The sequence below is a fragment of the Phalacrocorax aristotelis genome, chromosome 4 (genome assembly GCF_949628215.1).
Source record: "Phalacrocorax aristotelis chromosome 4, bGulAri2.1, whole genome shotgun sequence".
In the NCBI taxonomy this organism is placed as follows: Eukaryota; Metazoa; Chordata; class Aves; order Suliformes; family Phalacrocoracidae; genus Phalacrocorax; species Phalacrocorax aristotelis.
The window spans coordinates 18,296,499-18,316,492 of NC_134279.1; the positions used below are offsets into that span (position 1 = coordinate 18,296,499).

Consider the following 19,994-nt stretch of genomic DNA (forward strand, 5'->3'; position numbering starts at 1 on the left):
TTTTTTTTCTTAAGATAGTGTATATTCAATCATAATACTGTGCTGTCTGTCATGTATTGCTGTGAAGATTCATGAAGGAACGTGGAATTTACATACAAAACTAAATTATTATTTTCTCTTTGAAAAGCAGAGGTAACTTGTGCAAGTATAATACTACTGTTAAGTGCCACCTCTGAATGATTTGAAGAAATCAGGATAGTAAAGGAAATCCTCTCAGGATTTAGCCAATTCAATTGGAATACCAGTCTGTTTGCAGGGAGGTATCGTAATATTTTGTTTCTGCTTGAAACGATTATTTCTGAATAGCCAAATCTATGAAATCACTGGAAGTTTACCAGGAACAAGAGACATCTTAAAAACTGTGTTATTGTATTGTGTGTAGTCCTAATCATGGGAGCCGTAGTGAATTAGTAACTTTTGGTAGACTGGTACTGTTGGTGACAGGGCTAACTTCAGCACTCCATGATTCAAATTCAATCCTAGTCTAAATCCATTGGAGTCTGTATATTTACAGTGGTGTACATTTTTATTTGTTTGGCCATAGCTGTATATGAATGGAGCCTACTGACTCCAGTGAGAGGTCCAAATAGTAATTCCAGGGCTGGATTCGTCTTTTAATTGTTTACTTCTGTTTCTGAAGTACATTCAGAATTAACTGAACAGTTATAGAATTCTATAAAGTGTTGGCTCTTCCAAGGACAATTTTAAATCTCTTTCTTGTTGGTTTGGGGACAGTAATGCTGGTCTGATAACACTAAGTTCTTTTGCTGGCAAGGTTTCAAGAATACTTTTTGAATCACTGAGACGTTTTGCAGGTATTTACAGCGTGTGAGATAATGAATGTTAGTTCAGGAATACAGTTGTCATTTTAAGTATGCACTGGTAGCTTCCTGTATGCTCCGCAAAGTCACGGTAGGTAAAACTTCTCAAGGCATCTAACTTGATTTCAGTGGGAGTTCTGCTCCTAAGCCCCTTATTCTCTTTTTTATATTTTTCTTTTTTAAATGGTTCTAGGCACCTCTGTCCTTAGTGAACTGAATAACTTCAAAAAAATTCAGTCAGTGGGAGTTATGCATCTAAGCCATGTGATCCTTGATAATCTAAGGAGCTAGGCATGGTCATGATGAGTATCATTTCATTTTGAAATGCTTGGATCTGTGGCAGGTGTTCAAAGGCATTCCCTGGCCATTGCTTCCAAGTGCTGATGAATTTTTCTTATTGGTTCTGTAATGTACAAATAGGTACCAGAACATGATATCCATCCTTTGGTAAATGACCTGATGAGGCAAGTGCTCATCACTATGTCTAGAAAGTAAACACAGAGGTGCTTTTCTCAGTCAAGGTGGCAGCAGCTGTGGCCATGCAGAATAGAGGAATATTAGGCACCTCTGTCATTTTACTGACTTGTTATTTGGCAGTTACCAGCTTGCTCACACTTGGAGAGATTATGAGATTTTATTGAATACAACTTCAGACTCAGGAAACTCAATTCTGCTCTGGTGGCACTGTAGGCACTTGAACAGTTATGGCTCTACCCTTTGATCATCTTTGGTAATTTTATTCTTTCTGTTCTTTTTTTTTTCTTCAGACTTTGCTCATGCTGTGATGTTTAGAAAATGCACAAATGCTAGGCAATTAGGCCATATTTATCTGAAGATCTGTGCCTGCATGTACATTGCATAATGCTACCTGGGATGCAGCCGCACAAAACCCCCATGTCAACTCTGTACCTAGGTCTTGCAGAATCAGTGCTTCTGCTTGCCTGGAGTGTTACACTAGCTAGGCTTATCTTGCATAGTGTCCTAGCTGGCTGTTCATTCTGAGCCAGGTAAAACATGTGGATACAAGCTAGTACTGAAAACTTTATAACTTCAGCTTTACGGTTGGCCTTAATGATCTTTAAGGTCTTAAAGCTCTTTTCCAACCTAAATGATTATATGATAACAGGGGTCATCTGTATACTGTAGGGAGAAGCATTTACACCATCTAACTTCAGTGTCCAAGTTAGATTCCTGACGGAGTTTAAATACAAAGCCCTCCTAACCAATGTGTTTAAGTTATATGCCTCAATGTTAAGGGTTCAAATATCCTTTCTTTCCAGAACACTGTGTTTAATTGAGCAGGTTCTACCATAATATAAATTGACAATAGTTTATCTTGCACATATATTATTAGGTCTGTAGAAATAGGCTCAAATTATTTTGTATTTTTTCTATAGTTTAAGCAGCTCTTCAGTTTTTTCTGCATTCTTAGTTTCTCAGACAGTTGTGTTTCATAGTTATTTCCTGAAAATTATTTTCCTCTTTTTATTGGACTGGAAAAGATATTAGCCATGGTAACTGCAATAAACATGTTTGTATAGCGAACGGTAAAACTTCTGTCGAATGGGGTTTGCATTGTTAGCTGTCAGGGCTGCAGAAGATGAGTAGTTAACTGAGTAAGTAATGTGTAACATTATCATTGACGGAACATTTCTTACCATTAAGCCTTCAAACTCTTATTCTGCTGTCAACACATGGGCACTTTCTGGAGCCAAATTCTCTCATGCTGTGCACTGCCTGCAGCTCGCCTGAAGCTCAACTTTGACTAAAAGAGTTGATTTCGCTTCTTTTAGCCTTGTTCTCATTTAGCGTTAAAACCTGCTTAGAGTCTGCCTTTTATTCTGTAAAGTACACATGCATGTGTCATCCCTCACACACTTCTGATGTGAAGTTAAGGCGCTCAAAAGATATGCTAGTAATCTTAATGAATAATTGATTAGAAAGGAGTCTGGCAGTGTTAATTGTGAGGTGCAGCTGAGTGAATGCCAAAACAAAAGCTCTTCTAAATGTTTCCGAAAACCTTGTAAAGTCTTTAGCATTGAGCAACAGGGTCAGTGCACTGAAGTGGAATTTAAAGGAGGTTCTTGAATGTAATGGATTTTGACTTCCCTTTGTCATGTGCCTCAGTGCATCATTGATTGAGCAGTCATTTGTTAAATCAGCTGTATTTTTTGCCATTTGTCAGAGCATAGACACTTACTGCAGCCTTTTTCCCTTTAAACACGAGTTTCTTGTCTTAATAAATCACAGGCGTAAATTAGTTTTTATCTAAGGTGATCAATTTTTCAAGCAGAGAGGCATGTGAAGATGGTCACAAGGAAACACATTGTGAGCTTTTATTTTCTTAACTATTAGAAGAAAAGGGGAAGATCAGGGATACATTTTAGCTGAAACATCAATAATTCATGTCTTTAAATTCAGCTCCCAGCAAAATGCTCAGAAATGATTTTATTCGGAAAGCTCTAAATGGTGCGCATTGAAAGGTAACCAGTGTTCGGTCAATTCTTTAAGAAATGTGCAAAGGAAACCTGAGGGTTAAGGAACAGGCAATGTACTGTACGTTTGCTGTGGTGAGAGATGCTCTCTGATTAGTGGAAAGGCTAATTACCTGGAGTATGCAGGAGTGCTGTAGGTGCAGTGCATACCTGATTAGAGTTCTGACAGCAGGGCAGAAGAAAGAAGACCTTGAGAATATGCCAAAAATATCCCTTTACGTAAGCAGATGCTGTTATCCTTGGAAGAGAATAGTCACTTATCCAGAATGGTTATTGCTATGAAAGTATTCTATGGATGGGCCATCAACTTCTGAGAAATGTACATGGACAGTATTTAATACAACAATTGCTTGTCAAATCTGGAAACGTTCATCTTGATGTTCCGTGCTTGCTGGATGAGTGACCAAATCAGATTTATTTGCCAATTGTCATTGCAGCTCAGGGTCTGAGAGAGTAGTCAGTAGTTGTGAGGGACTGAAGACAAGCTAACATTTGGAGTTTTCTTGATGTTGACACTAGTAGTGAAGTTAGAAGGTGTTTCTTGGTCTCATCATTTTAAGTAAAAGTTCTTAAAAAAAATCTGTTACAAAAAAAAAAAATGCAGAGAGCCTCAGTGTCCTGCTGGGTGTAGGCTTAAATGTTGGGTATGCTTGGAAGTCAGCTCTTTGGAGGATTATACTTCTAATCTTTTCAGAAAAGATTTTGAGGAGGGAGGGGAAAAAAAGAGAGGAATGGAAAGGAAAGAGTTTTGAGAAGATGGGGGAAGAGAAAAGCCAATCATGTCAACAGAAGAATTTAAAGTTTTTCAATAGCACAGAGTTTAGCACTGTAACTGCCTAGATATAATTAGACTGAAGAAGGATGGAGAAAGAATCTGCAGCTATGACACCACCTCTTTTTTAAAACAAACCGTTCTGCAAGGTGCAGAATGCCTTCGTTTTCTGGGAGGAGCTGTAAATGCTCAGCACCTTCAGGCTCAGGTCCATAGTGAGCAGCAATGCAAATTCACCACAAAGTCACTGGCGAGTGGAATGACAGTACATTTTCTTGTATCATGGTGAATCATGATATAAAACTTAACTGTGATCATGACTTGATAAATATGTTTTGTTTTGCTGGCAAATACACTGCAGTGACACCTGCTAACATTGCAAAGGCTGTGTGCGTTTTTCCGCCCCCCTCCCGCAGCAGAACCCCTTGCTCCTAGACCCACTCTACTTAAGCTTGCAACTTAAGCAGCTGTTTTCACTTTTGATACTGTCAGGCGCTTGGGGACAGTTTCCTTTCTTCTCTCTCTGGCTCCCTAGGCTCTATCAAAAGTGTGAATCTGAAACCAAACAAAATAAAGCTTCAGTCCACATCTTTGCTCAGCCTTTACATGTACATTTTCCTGTTTTGAGTTCTTTTAAACTGCAGCTATCAGAAAGAATAAAATAGTGCATCACCTAGTAGAGTACTGAAGTGATCTTCCAAGCAATTTTCTTCTCCCTGAAGCCAGACAGCCAAAGCTTTTTATTACTGACTGACTGAACTTTCTGTGTCTGTCTGTCTAGGTTGCTAGGCCACCTTGTTGCCATGATTTGTGATGTTAGAGGCTTTTGATTGCAGGCAAACCAGAAATGCTAATTTAAATATAATATTTACATTTTAAAAACTCATACATAAGATATATAAAAAATAACGCAGCAGGCTTTTTTTTGTTTTATTTTTGAAAGCTCTAATAGGCATCTGCTAAACTGATCCTGGAACCTGAGAAGTTCATGTACCTCTCAGTAAAACGGTGTGGTTTAAAAGGTTGGTTTGTTTGGGTTTTTTTAAGTCTTTAGATAGCTTGCAGCTCATTTACAGCACCAATATTGGGAACGACCATCCCAAGTTATTGTTACTTTTAGCCTACTGGATGGTTACTTCTGCTCTGTGTATGAGCTAAGCGGTTGTCCTTTGTTTCTGATCCAGAAATGAGGGGTGATGGCATTGTTGCCTTCTAATAATAGGGCCTTGATTTACCCACTGCAGTGTTATGCAAACCTGCATCACGTGCATTTGCATTGCCTGTAATTGCTTTATAGATAACTGTAAATAACCAAAACAGGTTGGGGTTTTTTTTGACTCTGTCACATGTGTGAGAGTATGCAGCAAAACTTTGGGGCGGGGGGAAGTGAGATGGAGTGGTCTTCACACAGAGATTACACTTAGAACAAAAAGGGCCGATAATAAACTGGTAGTGAGTAAACTGGTAAGTCAGGAACCTTCCTCTGATGAAACACACTTTTCACACCCAGGCAGCCAGGAGCTGTTGTATTTCTCACTTGTAAGGTGTACTCTGCAGAACATGAGCAGAATCTGTATTTAATGCCAAGATGAGTCTATTTAACCCCTCCATGCACTAAAACTGCCCTGTAATGGGTACCTATTAGTTATTAACAGCTAACACTGTGTTGGATGATGAGCTGTTTTTTGTAATTTTCAAAATGGTTACAGCTGGTAGATCACAATGATGTGTAACACTAATTTTAGGTTGCATATCTTGATTTTTCTTTGATCAATGAGGCAAACAGTGCTCCTGAGAACTACTTTGAAAATCAGTTCAGTTGCTAATTTTGATATGGATTCGGTTGTTAATCTTGGTATGGATTAAATCTTGCTGCTCTCCCACAATTCACATGTTCAGAGATAGGAGGTGATTTACTTATTCTACAGCCTCTGTGGAGAAGTCCTGTCTGCTGCCGACATGGTGAAACAGTTTATGAAAAGTGTTAGGTACACAAAATAGACACAAGCAAATCTCTTGTTGGTTAGAGAATCCTAGGAATCCTCAGCAAAAATTAAGGGCCTTAAGGGTATGTTTTGTCCCTTCAGCTAATGAGGTTCTGTGAATGTGTGTGACATGTCATTTAATTGAGTAATTACAAGGGATTTCACTTTTAAAAGGAATGTATTCTACTTGTAGAATGAGAATTATTCTGGATACAGAGGACTGGGCCCTTTGGAAATGTAAGTACACAAGTGGCCTGATCCTGTGCTGTGAACTTCCAGATTTGCAGTGGTTCTTTGGGAGGAGCTGGGGTAAAGCCTGAGGAGGAGTCAGAAAGGAGCTACCTGGGGAGCTGGGATGTCCATGAGGACAGAGTAGACTGAAGAGCCTTACCCTGAAAAGGGGAAGGTAGAAATCTTGGATAACATCTTCTAGTTGTTCCCTTGTTTTACCTCCTGTTAAGTAGGAAACAGCTTCCAAATTAATGCTGTTTTGCCATTTGAGCTCTTGGGGGCTCAAATCAAAAAAAGCCTTTCTTGTAGGGGCTGTGAGGGAAATATTTTTCCCTTCATTTGGTTACAGTCTCACGTGCCAGCTCCCTTCCCTGCCTAGGCAGTCTCTGCTAGACTAGAACTGGTTTTGTTTTCAGAAACAAATTTCCCCCTCTGGAAATATTCTGTTATGTTACTGAATCAAAGATCCACATTTCAGGGCCGATGATTTAAATGCAAAACCAGTATTCATATCAGACAGGGGAAAAGCAGGCTCCTTCTGATGGCAAGTCTGAGCAGCATAACCTGTATGGTAAATTTAAGTACAAAGGCAAGTTTTGTTTGCTGCCCCCCCTTCTTTCTCTTCTCCCACCCCACCACCCCTCTCCCCCCCCCCTTTTTTTTTTTTTTTTGAAACACATATTTCTTTAGGCTGCCTCTGCCTGGGTTTTTACTTTTCTACAACTTAACTGCTCCAGTACAGCCAGAGTGCGCTGACATTACCGTTCCCAGGTAAACCGTGACATGCCATCTTTGTCAGAGGACTCTCCACAAAACACTTACTGCAATGGATGTGGGCTTTGGTGCTTGTTGCTGTGCTCAACCTCACACCATTACCCTGCCTCTCGCTGCACACAGGTGATGTGGGCAACACCGGGCAGCCTGACAGCCTTCCTAGGCGGCACTCCTGTCTCCTTGCAAGGGCAGATGGTAGATGTGAGCCAGGCAGTATGGACTTGTGGAGGTGAGTTTCAGGGAGGTGAATTATCCTCGGACCTGCCAGGTGAAAATCAGTGTAGACAGAGCCCTTTTGATGTGACAGCACTGTAGATTCAACCAGTTTCCTGTGTGCTTCAAAGCAGTTGTCAGTTTCTTCAGCAGGTAGAGTGAGCAATTTAGGATGCTGAGCTGAGGGACAGGCTGCTATAAGCAATACCTTGGCCCAGTAGGTCATCTGTGACTTGAGCAATAGCATGCAGTTGAACAAATGCACCATTCTTTTGTCTTGAATGTGAGATCTGCATCTGTATCTAGTAAATAATGTATAAAAAATGAACATCTTTGAAGCAGGTGGTTTAAAAAAGAAATAAATTGCAAGATATTCCGAGACTCGTATGGCATTGATAACAAGACTGGGGTTTTGGCCCATTCTAAATACATATGAACAAATCTCTGCATTTTCTTGTTGCAGATATGCATATTGAGCACATTAAAGTGTGTATTAAGCCAATTGTCTACTCCACAGGGGTATTCAAAACAACGCAGAAGTTTTATGCTCTCAACCCTGTGTTTGGACAGTAGGCTAGAAGAGGGGTGGCTGACCACTTGCAAAATGGCAAAAACATGTCGGTAGGAGAAAAGCAGCAGTTTTTACTGATAGTACAGAATTGGTGAAATGAATAATAAACACTCTAATCATGTTGAAATATATTTGGAGTTTGAATTGAGAAACAACTTTTCTGCTATAAAATAATTTAGTAATTCTTTAAACAGAATAAAGTTTCTTTTGTAAGTAAATGATCTTAATCAGTTAATTTAAACAGAATCACATGTCTGTGGTTTGGGTTTTTTTAACCTTAGTGTGCTATAGTGTGTACTTGTACTTTTTGAGGCAGTTATTGTCTGCCACAGGAAGGTGGTTTATGGTCCTTTTTCCTTATTCACAGTCATTAATAACATATTCAACCCATGAACGTTCAGCGATTTATGCACAGTTCAGTTCAGCTGAATACTATAATTTCCCATTCTAACCATTAAAAACAGTTATCACAAGATAACATTAGGTCAGAACACAGGGTAGGCTGTTTAAATGGTATTATTGATTGCTGCTTTGTGAAGATTTTCCTCAGTTGTGTTTAAAACACATGCTTTTATTTGCTACCAGCTTCTACAAAAGATGGCCTGGCAACATAATTTGAATTGAGATGTCTTGGCTTTGATGCCCAGTTGCTTAATATAGTTTCATTTCATATACAACGTATCTAGTTCCAGGCTTTTTGAAGACCAGGCTGCATCTTCAGTTGTATCTTCCAAAGAGGAGAATATTTACTCGTCTCGTACAGAAGTTACTATGGAGGTTAATGGTTTTATTAATTAATTTTATTAATTCAGTACTTATTCTGGAATTTATGCAGATGTAGAAAGCAAGAAAGACTTGGGTTTACAACTGGGTTTTCAATCAGTTTAGTTTGTGCGTGTCCTGTAGACATTTTGTAGTCTGCCACCCACCCTCCCCAGGGGGTGGATTGGTGGTATACCAGCTGGTGTGTTCTGTTTGTAAAATGTGAGATAATCACTGCTGTAAGACTACAGTCCTAATGTATGTAGAAAGGTATTTGGGAACACTGGAAAGAAAGAATAGATACATGAACTACTTCTTTTTTTAAACGTTGTCTAACTCATTTATTAGGATCTGCATGTTTTTTAATAATGCTGTAGCTTTCCTTGTCTGTGTGTATATGTATTTGAATGCATTAAGTTTCTTCTTCAAGAACAATTTTATTTGAGACTGAACTTGCTGGATTCCTAGGAAAACAAAACCATTTTTTTCTTCCCTCTATTTAAACCGTGGTATTTGACTCCTCTTGAGTATGTATTCATTATCTTAAAATAGAAACAACCTCCCCTCCTTGTGCTCAGAATCAACATTATTGTTGAATTCCCAGACCTAGGAGAATACTGGTTGCATAACAAGCAAATAATTTTCCATTCTGTATGATGGAAGAAACTGTCAATTAGTATGAAAAGGGTTAATCAAGTTACCCCTTTTTAAATACCCCTTTGTTTTGTCTGTCCTGTGTTTGCAAAAGAAGACACAATCAAATGGCAAACCTGTGTTTTTGTTCCTTTTCAAAAATCCCTGACAAGCCCATGACACAGGCTACTGCTGTAGCTGTACATTTCTATTCATTATTGATGACTTGGGGCCAGGCAGGCAGCACAGAACACAAGCAATATAGATTACCATATTGGGGGCTGGGTTTTGGGGGGTTTGAGTATACGCGTGCGCACACACGTGTGTGTGCATATTGGTTGGGTTTGGCCTTTGAAATACTCAATTCTGAGAGGAAATCACATTGGGGAATGATAGTGGAAACATTGAATGAGCTTTGTGATGCATGTTGGTAAAACAATTCAGGGCACTTAGGCTAAAGGAAAAAAAGAGTGTAGGAGTGAGCTCATTCTCAAACTAATTATTAATAGCTTAACTTTCCAGCAGACCTGAAAATGATCCTGAAGGCTCCTGAGCATCACTTACCCCTAGGGTTTTGGAGGGCATTTCTTACCTTACAGAGTGTGGTTAGCACCTTGACTGATGAAACGTTTTCCTGACAAAACCAACAAAAGCTGTCTTATTTATAACAATCAGTATAGATGAACTATGGTGTTGGTTTGATTGGGGGCGCGGTGTCTCATTTCACAGATACCACAGACCAAACCCACAGTTTGGGTTAGTGTGAGAATTATGCTGGCGCTTCAGTGAGACATTTTAAGAGGTATTTCTGAATAGCAGGTCACCAAGAGACATCTGCAATGCTAAGAAAGTGTTTTACTACTACTGATTTATAATTACTTCTTATAGGTTTTTATTGGCACAACACTCCTGCCCATTATATAAACTTCTTATTTTCTTCCATGTGTCAAAGAGGGGTTATACAGTGTTTTATGCTTGCACTGTTTGAGGTTCTTGGCTTTAAGAAAAATGAGGGAGATAGGAGTTTATTTAGACATAGTGTTTATGTTAGCAACATGAAATGTGCTTCAGTTCATATATTGATGGTGTGTTTATACAGAAACTGTTCTACTTAAATTTTTTTCAGTTAGCAAGGAAAGTTTCCTTTATAGCAAGGAAAGCTATAGAAAGAAATAAGTAGGATCAATTTTGATAACTGCTTATAACTGCTCATTTCTGTAATACTTGTCATAGTTTTTCTCTCAGGTTTCTGTAATTTTTCTCTTATGCTTCTGTTTTCTTTCATGCAACTGATTATCATGGCAGGAGACGTTAATTCACATTTAGTTAATTCAAAGCTTATTGTGTTAAAATATTTTTTTAAACATTCAACAGCATAAAATACTGAGTGCTAGAGAGTGATTAGGTCCAGCTCCCAAGGAAGGACAGAAGAGGATTGCAGGGACCTTGTTCTGTCAGATCTCTGACTTTGGTCATCACTGTTTCCATTCTGTTTTACATGTAGAACCCTTTAAAGTAAGACTCACGTAGAGTGTAAAAACTGCCTTCTCTTGTTTTGGGAAGGAGAGGTGAGGGCCCATTGCAGTGGTCGAGGGGCACTTAGCTACTCCAAAAAGTGTCAGTCAAAGCAGGATGTTTGCTTGGTGTATTCCTTCCACTTCCGTGGTTCTGGTTTCTCTTTTTGTGACTCAGTGCTCTTTAATGTGTTTCAAAATACGACATCAACTATATGGCTAATTTAACAGTACAACTTCTGTTTTAGCAGGTTCTTTTCCCTGGAAGGTCCCACAGCACCATCTAGTGTGCCATCCTTTCATATTGCCAAATGGTTTTGTGATAGCAGAGGTGCTGAGGCTGGCACGTTTTGCTAGTAGTCTCTGCTTAGTAATTAAAATTAGGGTTTGCTGGCTACTTGACATAGATATGAACACAGAAGAAATTTAGATCCTTTAACTTTCTTCTGGAAGAAAACAGACTTAAAAATTCGGTGGAAAAATAACTTTTCTTCTAAAATGTATATGTTACTGCATTTCTGGTTTCTGTGTACAAACAAAGGAGAAATTGTGGTGCATCCTTAACACTGCACTACCATACCTTGCACTTAACATACACCCCAAAGCATATAACTGTAAGTTTATTTTATCCTTATCGTACATTAAACTCTTTTATCAAGAAAGGGCCATGCTGGCACTGACAGACACCCTAATCCTACAAGCTGTGTGCCTGTCCTCCTCAGTCCCACTGAGGTCATATGGTGTAGCAACCTGCCTGCATTGTAGAAGTTATGGCATTGTGTCAAAGTGGTTTTTGCAAAGACAAGGGGATCGCTCTGAAAAATGCATGGGTGTGGATGATTGAGAAGTCCTTTCTCCCTTTTACGCCTCCTCTAGGGAAGGCCCACCTAATGGCAGCGTATAAATTCAGTTCCTGTGCTGACATACAGAATTATAGTGATCTTGTTCTCTGCTGACACTGCATGAGAAATAAATTTGAATAGAAACAGACAACAATTTAATGAGCTGGAATTAGGAAAAGTATTGTGCGTATGAGGAAGTTTTGAAAGGTTTTCATTGAGGTGGGAGGTAAAGGAGAGGAAGAAAGTCTTGAGGCCAGGAATGGTGGTCAGCAAAAGCAACTGTAGAGGAAGTGGGAAACAGTTGGAGCTACAGGCCCAGCAGTATCATTGAATGCACCGAAGATGTTAACAAGATGGCTGACACGAATGTGTTGCACAAGAGACAACAAAAAGTTGCAGGAAGGTGTTACAAGCTTGAGTGAGGAATATGGCTTGATCCTGTTCCGGATACGTGAGCAAATGCCCACCAAAATCTCTTTTGGTCATGCACAGCACTGTGGAGCTGCTGCAGTAGGAGATTGCTACGCTTGGGAGGTACAGCCAGAAGTGGTTTCCCCAGCAGCATCCCCCCACCTATTGTAGGGGCTATTCCACACTCTATCAGACAGCTCCCATCTAACTGAATTTCATTTCGTTATTCTTAAAATATTGCTAATAAAGGTTATGAGATTTCAGGATGTTTGATGAAAGCACTAATTTCCAGCTCTGATTCAGACTTCTGTTGTATTCTGTGCATCATTCCAGACACTATTCCAGTATCACCTGCGAAGCCCCAAGAAGTTTTTATAGTTGCTTTAAAACTTCAGGGTACTTACTACTGTGTTCTGAACTATTCTGTTGCTGTGCAAGCAGAAAATTTCTAATGTGCTGAAGATGCCCTCTGCTGGGAAACCAGGCAAACTAGGCTTATATGGAGTTTTACCTCTCTGAAATAGTTTTTTCGTACTCTTGGCTTAACTCTCAGTCAGATACTGGAACCTCACCCCTCAACCTTACTGAAAAAAATGCTGTCTCTACACTCAATCTGTGACAAGTGTAGTAGTGTTACTGCTAGTAGTTCAGATCACTTTATTTCTTAGTTTATAGTTTCTGTTGTGTTGGAAGAAGCAAATTCTGGCTGCTTGCATTCCTTTTGATTCTATTTTGATTTCATACTTGCCTGTAATGTGTGTGAGAGGAACATCTGCAATTAGTAATTATTAATAAATAGTGGAAATGCTTTTGATTTCTACTGTTATCCGATGCTAGTATGTTGTTTAATATTATCCTTTTTTTTAAATTAAATTTCCTTTCCCAGAGTAGAGGCCACTATGTTGACACAACAGAACAAAGGTGGTACAGTGTCTGGAACAATACACGAAGTACTATGCATAATATCATAGTTGATATGAAATCTGATTTATTTTGGCCCCCCTGATAAAGGAAAAGCCATTTTGACATAGCACTTCTAATTTTACAGTTTTGTTATTAAAATCCAATATTGGCCTAATTGGATGAGTTGCAGCTATTGTTGTGGTACTTATTTCTAATTATAGTTGAATTGAGGTTATGCAGAATTGTATTTTCATTTTTGTATTGTAATTCATTGCCTTGGTGTTGTATGGTGTTTATGAATTTAACAAAAATATGTGACTTTAACTTCATGCTCTTTTCAGTATCTTTTCAGATTTTCCTATTATTTATTAGGGGGAGGATGGGTGTATTTAGCATCCTAAAAAGCATCGATTCTTTGCCTTTGTTCTTTCCAGCATTCAGATCAGCCATTTGATTTAAAACAGGACAGCAAATAGCTAAATTACATCTTTTATTTTGAAGTCTCTCAGTTGTATAAGCCTTCTCAGAACCAGCAATGTCATTGACATAGCTGACAGAAAAGGGATGTACGGTAGGAGACTTTTAAAGGTCTGTGTTTTGCACCTGACATGATTTTGAAAATAATTAAATTGGAAAACAAAAGGCAAGTGATTATTTGGCATCAGGAGCTTCTGTGATGTCCACTGGGGAACAACATAGGGACATTGAGGTTGCATCGTGGGGCAATGACTGAAATTACAAGCACACCAGAACGTGCAGTTCTAACTTATTCTTTGAGATTGCAAGAGGTAAAACCAAATATGTCATTTACATGAACACAAATTTTGAAAGGGGGGAAAAAGGTATGTTTTATTGTTAAACTAGATTTCCACATCTCATTCAACAAAAACTTATCCCCGGTGTCGTCTTTAAGTAGGAACAAAGGAAGAGCATAGTTTGTATAGCCATGCTTACACAAATATTGAACACTGTTTAAAGAACCCAGAAAAAGATTGTCTCAAATAGGCTCCTGCAGTCACTTGATCCAAATATTAATGCACTGAAATGTTTTCCAAATAATTTCAGTTACAGGCTTGTAATCATCATGTTAAAATGGTTTAGTACCTGAAAAGTGAGATATGCAAAATTCACAATTGCCTGTGCAACCCTGTTATCAGGCCCTTTTCTGTTACGACCCCTCCTCTTTCAGCACATACTGACAGTTTCACAAGAACTTGCTTAGTCCTAACCTGACTTTTAGTGTTTTTTGCTCTTCTGGGTTGGAACCAAGTAAGTATATTTATCATAGGGGGTTTCTGTCTTGTTCTGTAATGTCTGTGAAGAGGTTCCACAGAGTTCCAAAGAAAGTCAGTGGGGACAGGTGGAAGAAGGGAGAAGGCAACTAATTTCTGAGGATTTTGGCTGGTTATCGAGGTATGTGAAAGCCCTGTTTCAGCAGTAGGAGTCATTCTTTATATGATGTCTAAAATCAACATTACTGCAAAGCAGTTTGGCATGGGTCTGTACTTTAAATCCGTTTATTCAAGAGGATGCATAATGTGGTATCACAGCTAATAAGCAATGCGTTACACAGATGTCATGTTGCAATGTGGAACTGTGGAGCTGTGACCAGTCTGAGGGGTGGGGGCAGGGAGGAGTCTTGTACTCCTTCATTTGAATAGACTGAGAGTTGGCTTTGAGTGCTGTCATGGTCTTCACAATCTCTATCATGTTCTTGAAAACACTGAACAATAACCTTTTTGACCTTTAGGAGAGTCCACTTTCTTTTCCTTTGTGATGGTACCAGTTTTTTTGAGAACATCTGTTTACCTGTATTCTGTCAGAACTTTGGTACTAGCTGTCTATTGCTTACAAGCATACGTAATTCAGACCTAGAAGTACTTTACTAGAGGCAGGGTTCTCTTTTTGAAATGTAAAACATTATAGAGTTTTCTGCAAGTTTTTGAAAAACAAAATAATGAAAATAAAAATTATTTTAAAAACACACTTCCAAGCACAAAAACCAAGGAAACAAAAGACATGGAATAGAAATAAGAAGTGTTTGAAAGTAAAGTTTCTCTCTCATGTTGTAATCAGAACAACTGCGCAGATTTTTGGGGGAGACACCAGGTGGGTTATTTTGGTTGCTCTTTCTTTTCCAAAAAGTGCCAGGGACTCTTGAAATAAAACCATGGGAGAAATACTGCTGTACACAGACTAAGATTGAGTTTCAGTTCTCATTCATGCTTGTCCTCTGATGACATTATCCAGGGTTCATAGCCATTTTTCTCTCACCTTACCAGTGAGTAGTAATGGAAATGCTGCCCAGGTAACTTTTTACTAACCTTTCTTCAGTTTATAACATAATGCTGCTTACACTTTTGCTCCTTTTGTGTCCTGCTCTGATGAAGCGTTCAAGAACATTTGTAGCTTTAAGCATGAGTAGATAACATTTCAGAAAACACATATTTGTTCAGGATGTTGATTACAAAAACCTTCCTTTTTCTTTCTAGCCCTACTTCTTGTGACAAATCAGACATGTCTTTGGTTAAGATTCCCCCCCCCCCCAGTAATTGCCACATGAATGTCTTACTGATGACCTGTAAGAATGAAGAAAAATTGCATGGGAAATTTGTGGGTAAAGGAAACGAAGGAAAGTTCGCATGTATTTCATGCCTCATTACAATAATCCTTACCCGTCTTCTGCCATGTGTCCCCCTGGATCTGTGCCCACCTTCCTCTTACTATTTGCATAATTTCTTTCTTAATGATTTACCATCATAGTTTCAAATCCATTATGTTACTTCCTTTTGCTGTCCAATTTGGCAGCCAATTACATATATTGATTCTACATATTCTTTTGGAGAATAAAAGCTTTTAATACCTGCTCTACAGCAATGTTGTACTGGATGAAACCTATAGAAAAACTTTTTAACATCTTTATCTGTACAAGGCAAATAACAATGAAATGGATCTCCAAGTATGTCCTTGCTGTTAAAGTGTATGTTTATGCACATGCTCGCACACACAAACTTGTATTTAAGCTCTCTTAATTAAGACGTGTTTTATGATCTTTACTGTAAAAAGAAATGTGCTTACAGGTATGTGACTGTTCAGACTCCTGTGCTGTATCAGTGTCTCAGGTCAGTCTGAGATTTTTCTTCCCTTTCCACTAAAATCATTGCAATATATTCAGTCAGTCTTTCACATCAGAGGTGTAAATGGATTTCTTGAAAGTTTTTCTGCTGATAGGAAAAGGCAGTTGCTTTACAACTTCGCCTCCATTGTGGGCAGCAGTTGGAAAGCTTAACACTCCACCCGAACTTTGAAGATGCTAAAACTGTGTAATGACCTTGCATTCTCAAGGGCAGATGCTCAGCTTCTGCTGGAAGTGCTGATCTACAATCTGCTTATCTCCATACACTATGTATTTGATAGCACTTGCCTGGAAAGCAAGGCAGGTAAAAGCATGGTCAAATTTAGTTACTTTTATCCTCTCTGATAGTGTTAGTGTCTAATAGACTTGGAAACAATAGTCTTTATTTTAATTTTTAGCTTCCTTTGTGATTTTCAGCCTGTCATAGTCTTAGGAAGCAGCCACACTGCCAGTGTCAGAATATGCTCGTCTTTGTGAAACCTCTGCTAGCGCATGAGCTGGACCATGTAGAGTAACTGTTTTCTTCCACCTTTTCTTTATTCTGAGCGAATCAGATTTTGGTTTTACCTTCAAAACCTAAATCATTGTCTGTATTTTCTATCAGTAGGCTTTAGACTCAATGTCCTGTATCCATTATTCTTTGGTGGATATGAACTGAGATGCATCACATAATGCTTATGAGTATATTGATGAGCACATTTCTAACAAAGAGGTAACATGTTGAAGCAAGGCAGTGTGTGCAGGGAAAGGTAATACCTTTTGTTAGACAGATATACTTTAGGCATGTAAACCCTTCTTCAAATCTGGAACAGAAACCTGAAGAGAAGGGCTTTTGCACATAAAAGCACGACTTTACGTGCCCAAAGTTTGTTCTTTACCAACTCCAACAGTCGGTCTGGTTACATAGGTTCCTTCCCCTAACAAATCTTGCCTGGCTTGCACCCCTACACCATCACAGTCACCGCACTACTACTGACTGAAGAAAATCCCTTGGTTTTAATCTAATCCCTGTGGTTTTCCAAACCGGTGCTCTGTATCAAAATAAAACATTAACATCAAATTACTGTGATTCAGCAACAGCATCTATTTTTTAATATTAACTTGTCTGGCCTGTCAGGTAATTGTTTAGCTTCCCAGGGAATTGTGTGTCTGTTGCAAATGGGAAAATTCAACCTTGTGAAGCCTTTCTGTGGTGAGGCAACAGGAAACTTGCTTCTGATTATTAAGATCACCAGGTTTAACAGCAAAATTTTGTAAAGAATTGCTAGAATTGACCTTTTGAACACTAGATATTCAACAAGCTCAGTCAGGAATCTGTTTATGATGTATACCAGGATTCTCTTCCTCTCCGCTTACAGAATTAAGAAGTGTTACTGTCACAGAGGTAACATTTCCTTTTGTGACATATGCTTTGAATTAGCAGTGGCTCTTGCCCCTTGGGTTAATATCACCAAGCTTCTAAAGCAACTATACCAAGTCACAGGTCCCATCCTAAACAGGAAGGATACCTTCTTTATTATCAACAAGATAAAGGAGAAGGTTGTTTTTGTTTGGTTTTTTACCTTTGCATGTTTTTGTAATGTGTAAAAGTGCTATGAAATGTACTGAGGCATGAAGCACATAAGAAATGGCTAATGGTGCTGAATCAATGAGTTCCTTCAGATTTAGAGGAGAGCCGGCTGTACTCAGCAGCTGTCAGTGTGCTCTCTTCTCCCTGCACTCAGTGTCCATTTAGAGTACAGGATGTTTTTGGTGTATCACCTCCTGCTCCATCCATGCTCCTCTTGGCTCACACGAAGGTCTGAAGGTAGAACCCTGTTGCAGTGGTGTTCTGCCACCCCAAAATTACAGGATGCTTAGGGAATACTCAGGCACTTGGTAATATTTGAGCTGTGCAGTGTAGTTGTCAATGGGGAGAGGGGAAGAAGGGGCAAGTCTGGCTCACATATTCTTAGTAGCAGTTCATAAACGCTGGAGTTTGGTCATTCTGATGAAGTGACTGTCTCGAATCCACATTATATAGATCATACCATCAGTTCTGTTCCAAGCATCATAGGTGCTACTGTACACAAGTGTCAGTTCGGCTCTTAGTGCCTCCTCCCTTCCTCAACTTTTGTTTCTTCCTCTACAGCTGATATACTTGAACACCTATATTTCTCCATAACTGTTATCTGCATTTTCGTCTAGGCCTCCCTGTAAACAGTGAGTGAATCCCTGAAGCAATTCTTATTTCTTCTACTTCTTCTCTTTCTAGTCTTTTATGATCTATCTCAGCTGTGACATTTGCAAAAAGATAAATTATTATGGATAGCTAGGCTGTGGGGCAGTCAGATATGGCATATATTATTTATTTTAAAATACGTTTTTAAATTCTGCAGAGCCTTCAAGTTGCACAGCTTAACTGTTGCCTCCTTGATCCTTCTTGTTCATTATTTGCAGCATTACTTGTTGCGTTTTAAGAGCACAATAAGAGCTCACTGCCTAATGGGCTGTCTGGATCAGAGACTTTTTGTGGACCCAGAAATCAAATACAAAACTAGTTGTATAAGGTTTTTCTTTATATTAGCTTCTAAAAGATTGAAGTAAAGCCATGTTACTCAAAATTAAATGAAAAGCAGGGGACACCTGCTTTTTTGTTCAATTATTTTTCACTTGGAGCTAAAAAACAACAGAAAATAAGCATCCTTTTAGATGGATTTGAGCAAGTTTTGGACTTTTGTCCTTTAAACAATAAAGTTTGTGAATAGCTGAAAGACTAGTAATTGTTGAGACATATTTGGATGAAGAAGAGTCTTGGCTTAGAGAAGTTCTGAGCAAGCTTTGTGAATTAGCATGCATTAAATGATAGAATCATTTTATTGAGCAATAATAAAATATTGAAGTCAGATGGAAGGATGATAGGGAATTACTATTTGCAGCTATGAAACTGATGCATGTCATGTTAACTCCCAACCCAAACAACTCATTTTAAGATTTGCTCTCATGAAACTTAAAATCCTCTATTTTGTCCAATCATCAGCTTTAAACTTGTTCCTTGTCAGTGAAGACAACAAATCTTTTTGCTTGTGTCTTCCTAGGGGATGTGGAAAGCTGAGGTGGTCGTGTGTGATTGAATTAGATGAAAGACTTGCCTTCTACCAGTGAGACACAAAGTCTGATCAAGTGAAATGAGTTTTGAGATCTCAGCTCATTTCCTTGGGGAATATCAGTTTACATTACACAGTCATGACACCTAATTCATCACGGTTGATGCGGCTTTTGCTCAGAAGACGACCTGGGACTGGGTAGCATGGGACTTGATCACAGCTCTCCCCCCTAAGCAGGAGCAGCTTAGTGGAGTTAAGATACAGCACACTGAGGGGAGAGCTTTAATATGTTTTTTTTAAAAAATAATTGATCTATTCTATATATCAGATCTTTTAGAATAGAGGGGCTTAGGAGCAAAATGGAGAAAGCTAGAGGTAAAAAAAGATACTTTGTGCCGAGTATAGTTTATAAAATGATCAATGTACAGATGTTAAAGAATGTACACAGTGAAGAGCAAAGTTGAACTTCCTGTCACTTAATTTCTGTGATGTTGAATGTTGTTTGTGTATTTCCATGCACTAAGGTAGAAGTAAAGAGTATTCTGCTTCCCTAACTAACAGACTTTTTTTTATTTCTTCCAGGGCATTGTTATAACTCCACTTCTGCTTCTGCTTTTTGTAAGTATCTTGACATCTCTTTACTGGGTAATCTTGCATCTATTAGACAGTATATTTAAGACGTAAATTTGGGTGATTGAACAACACTTAAATAACAAGGAAGATTTTTCTGGTCAGTACTTGAAACAAGCTGCCATCAAAGTGTGTCGCAGTGAATGCAAACACCACTTCATTTTAAGAGGGCCAAAACCTGTTGTCCTTGCAGAATCACAAAATCATATGCTATT

General features: G+C 38.8%; 1 protein-coding gene across 5 annotated transcripts in view; it reads left to right on the forward strand.

Annotated features, from left to right (window-relative positions):
• Positions 1-19,994, forward strand: part of SLC10A7 (solute carrier family 10 member 7) — a 152,518-nt gene that overhangs the window by 79,045 nt on the left and 53,479 nt on the right. For all 5 annotated transcript variants that reach the window (XR_012660231.1, XM_075090440.1, XM_075090437.1 and 2 more), the window contains one exon: positions 19,732-19,767. Coding sequence is in view for 4 of the 5 variants with exons in the window: in XM_075090440.1 (XP_074946541.1) it covers positions 19,732-19,767 (36 nt within the window). In the remaining variant the exon portion in view is untranslated. The remainder of the gene's footprint in view (positions 1-19,731; positions 19,768-19,994) is intronic.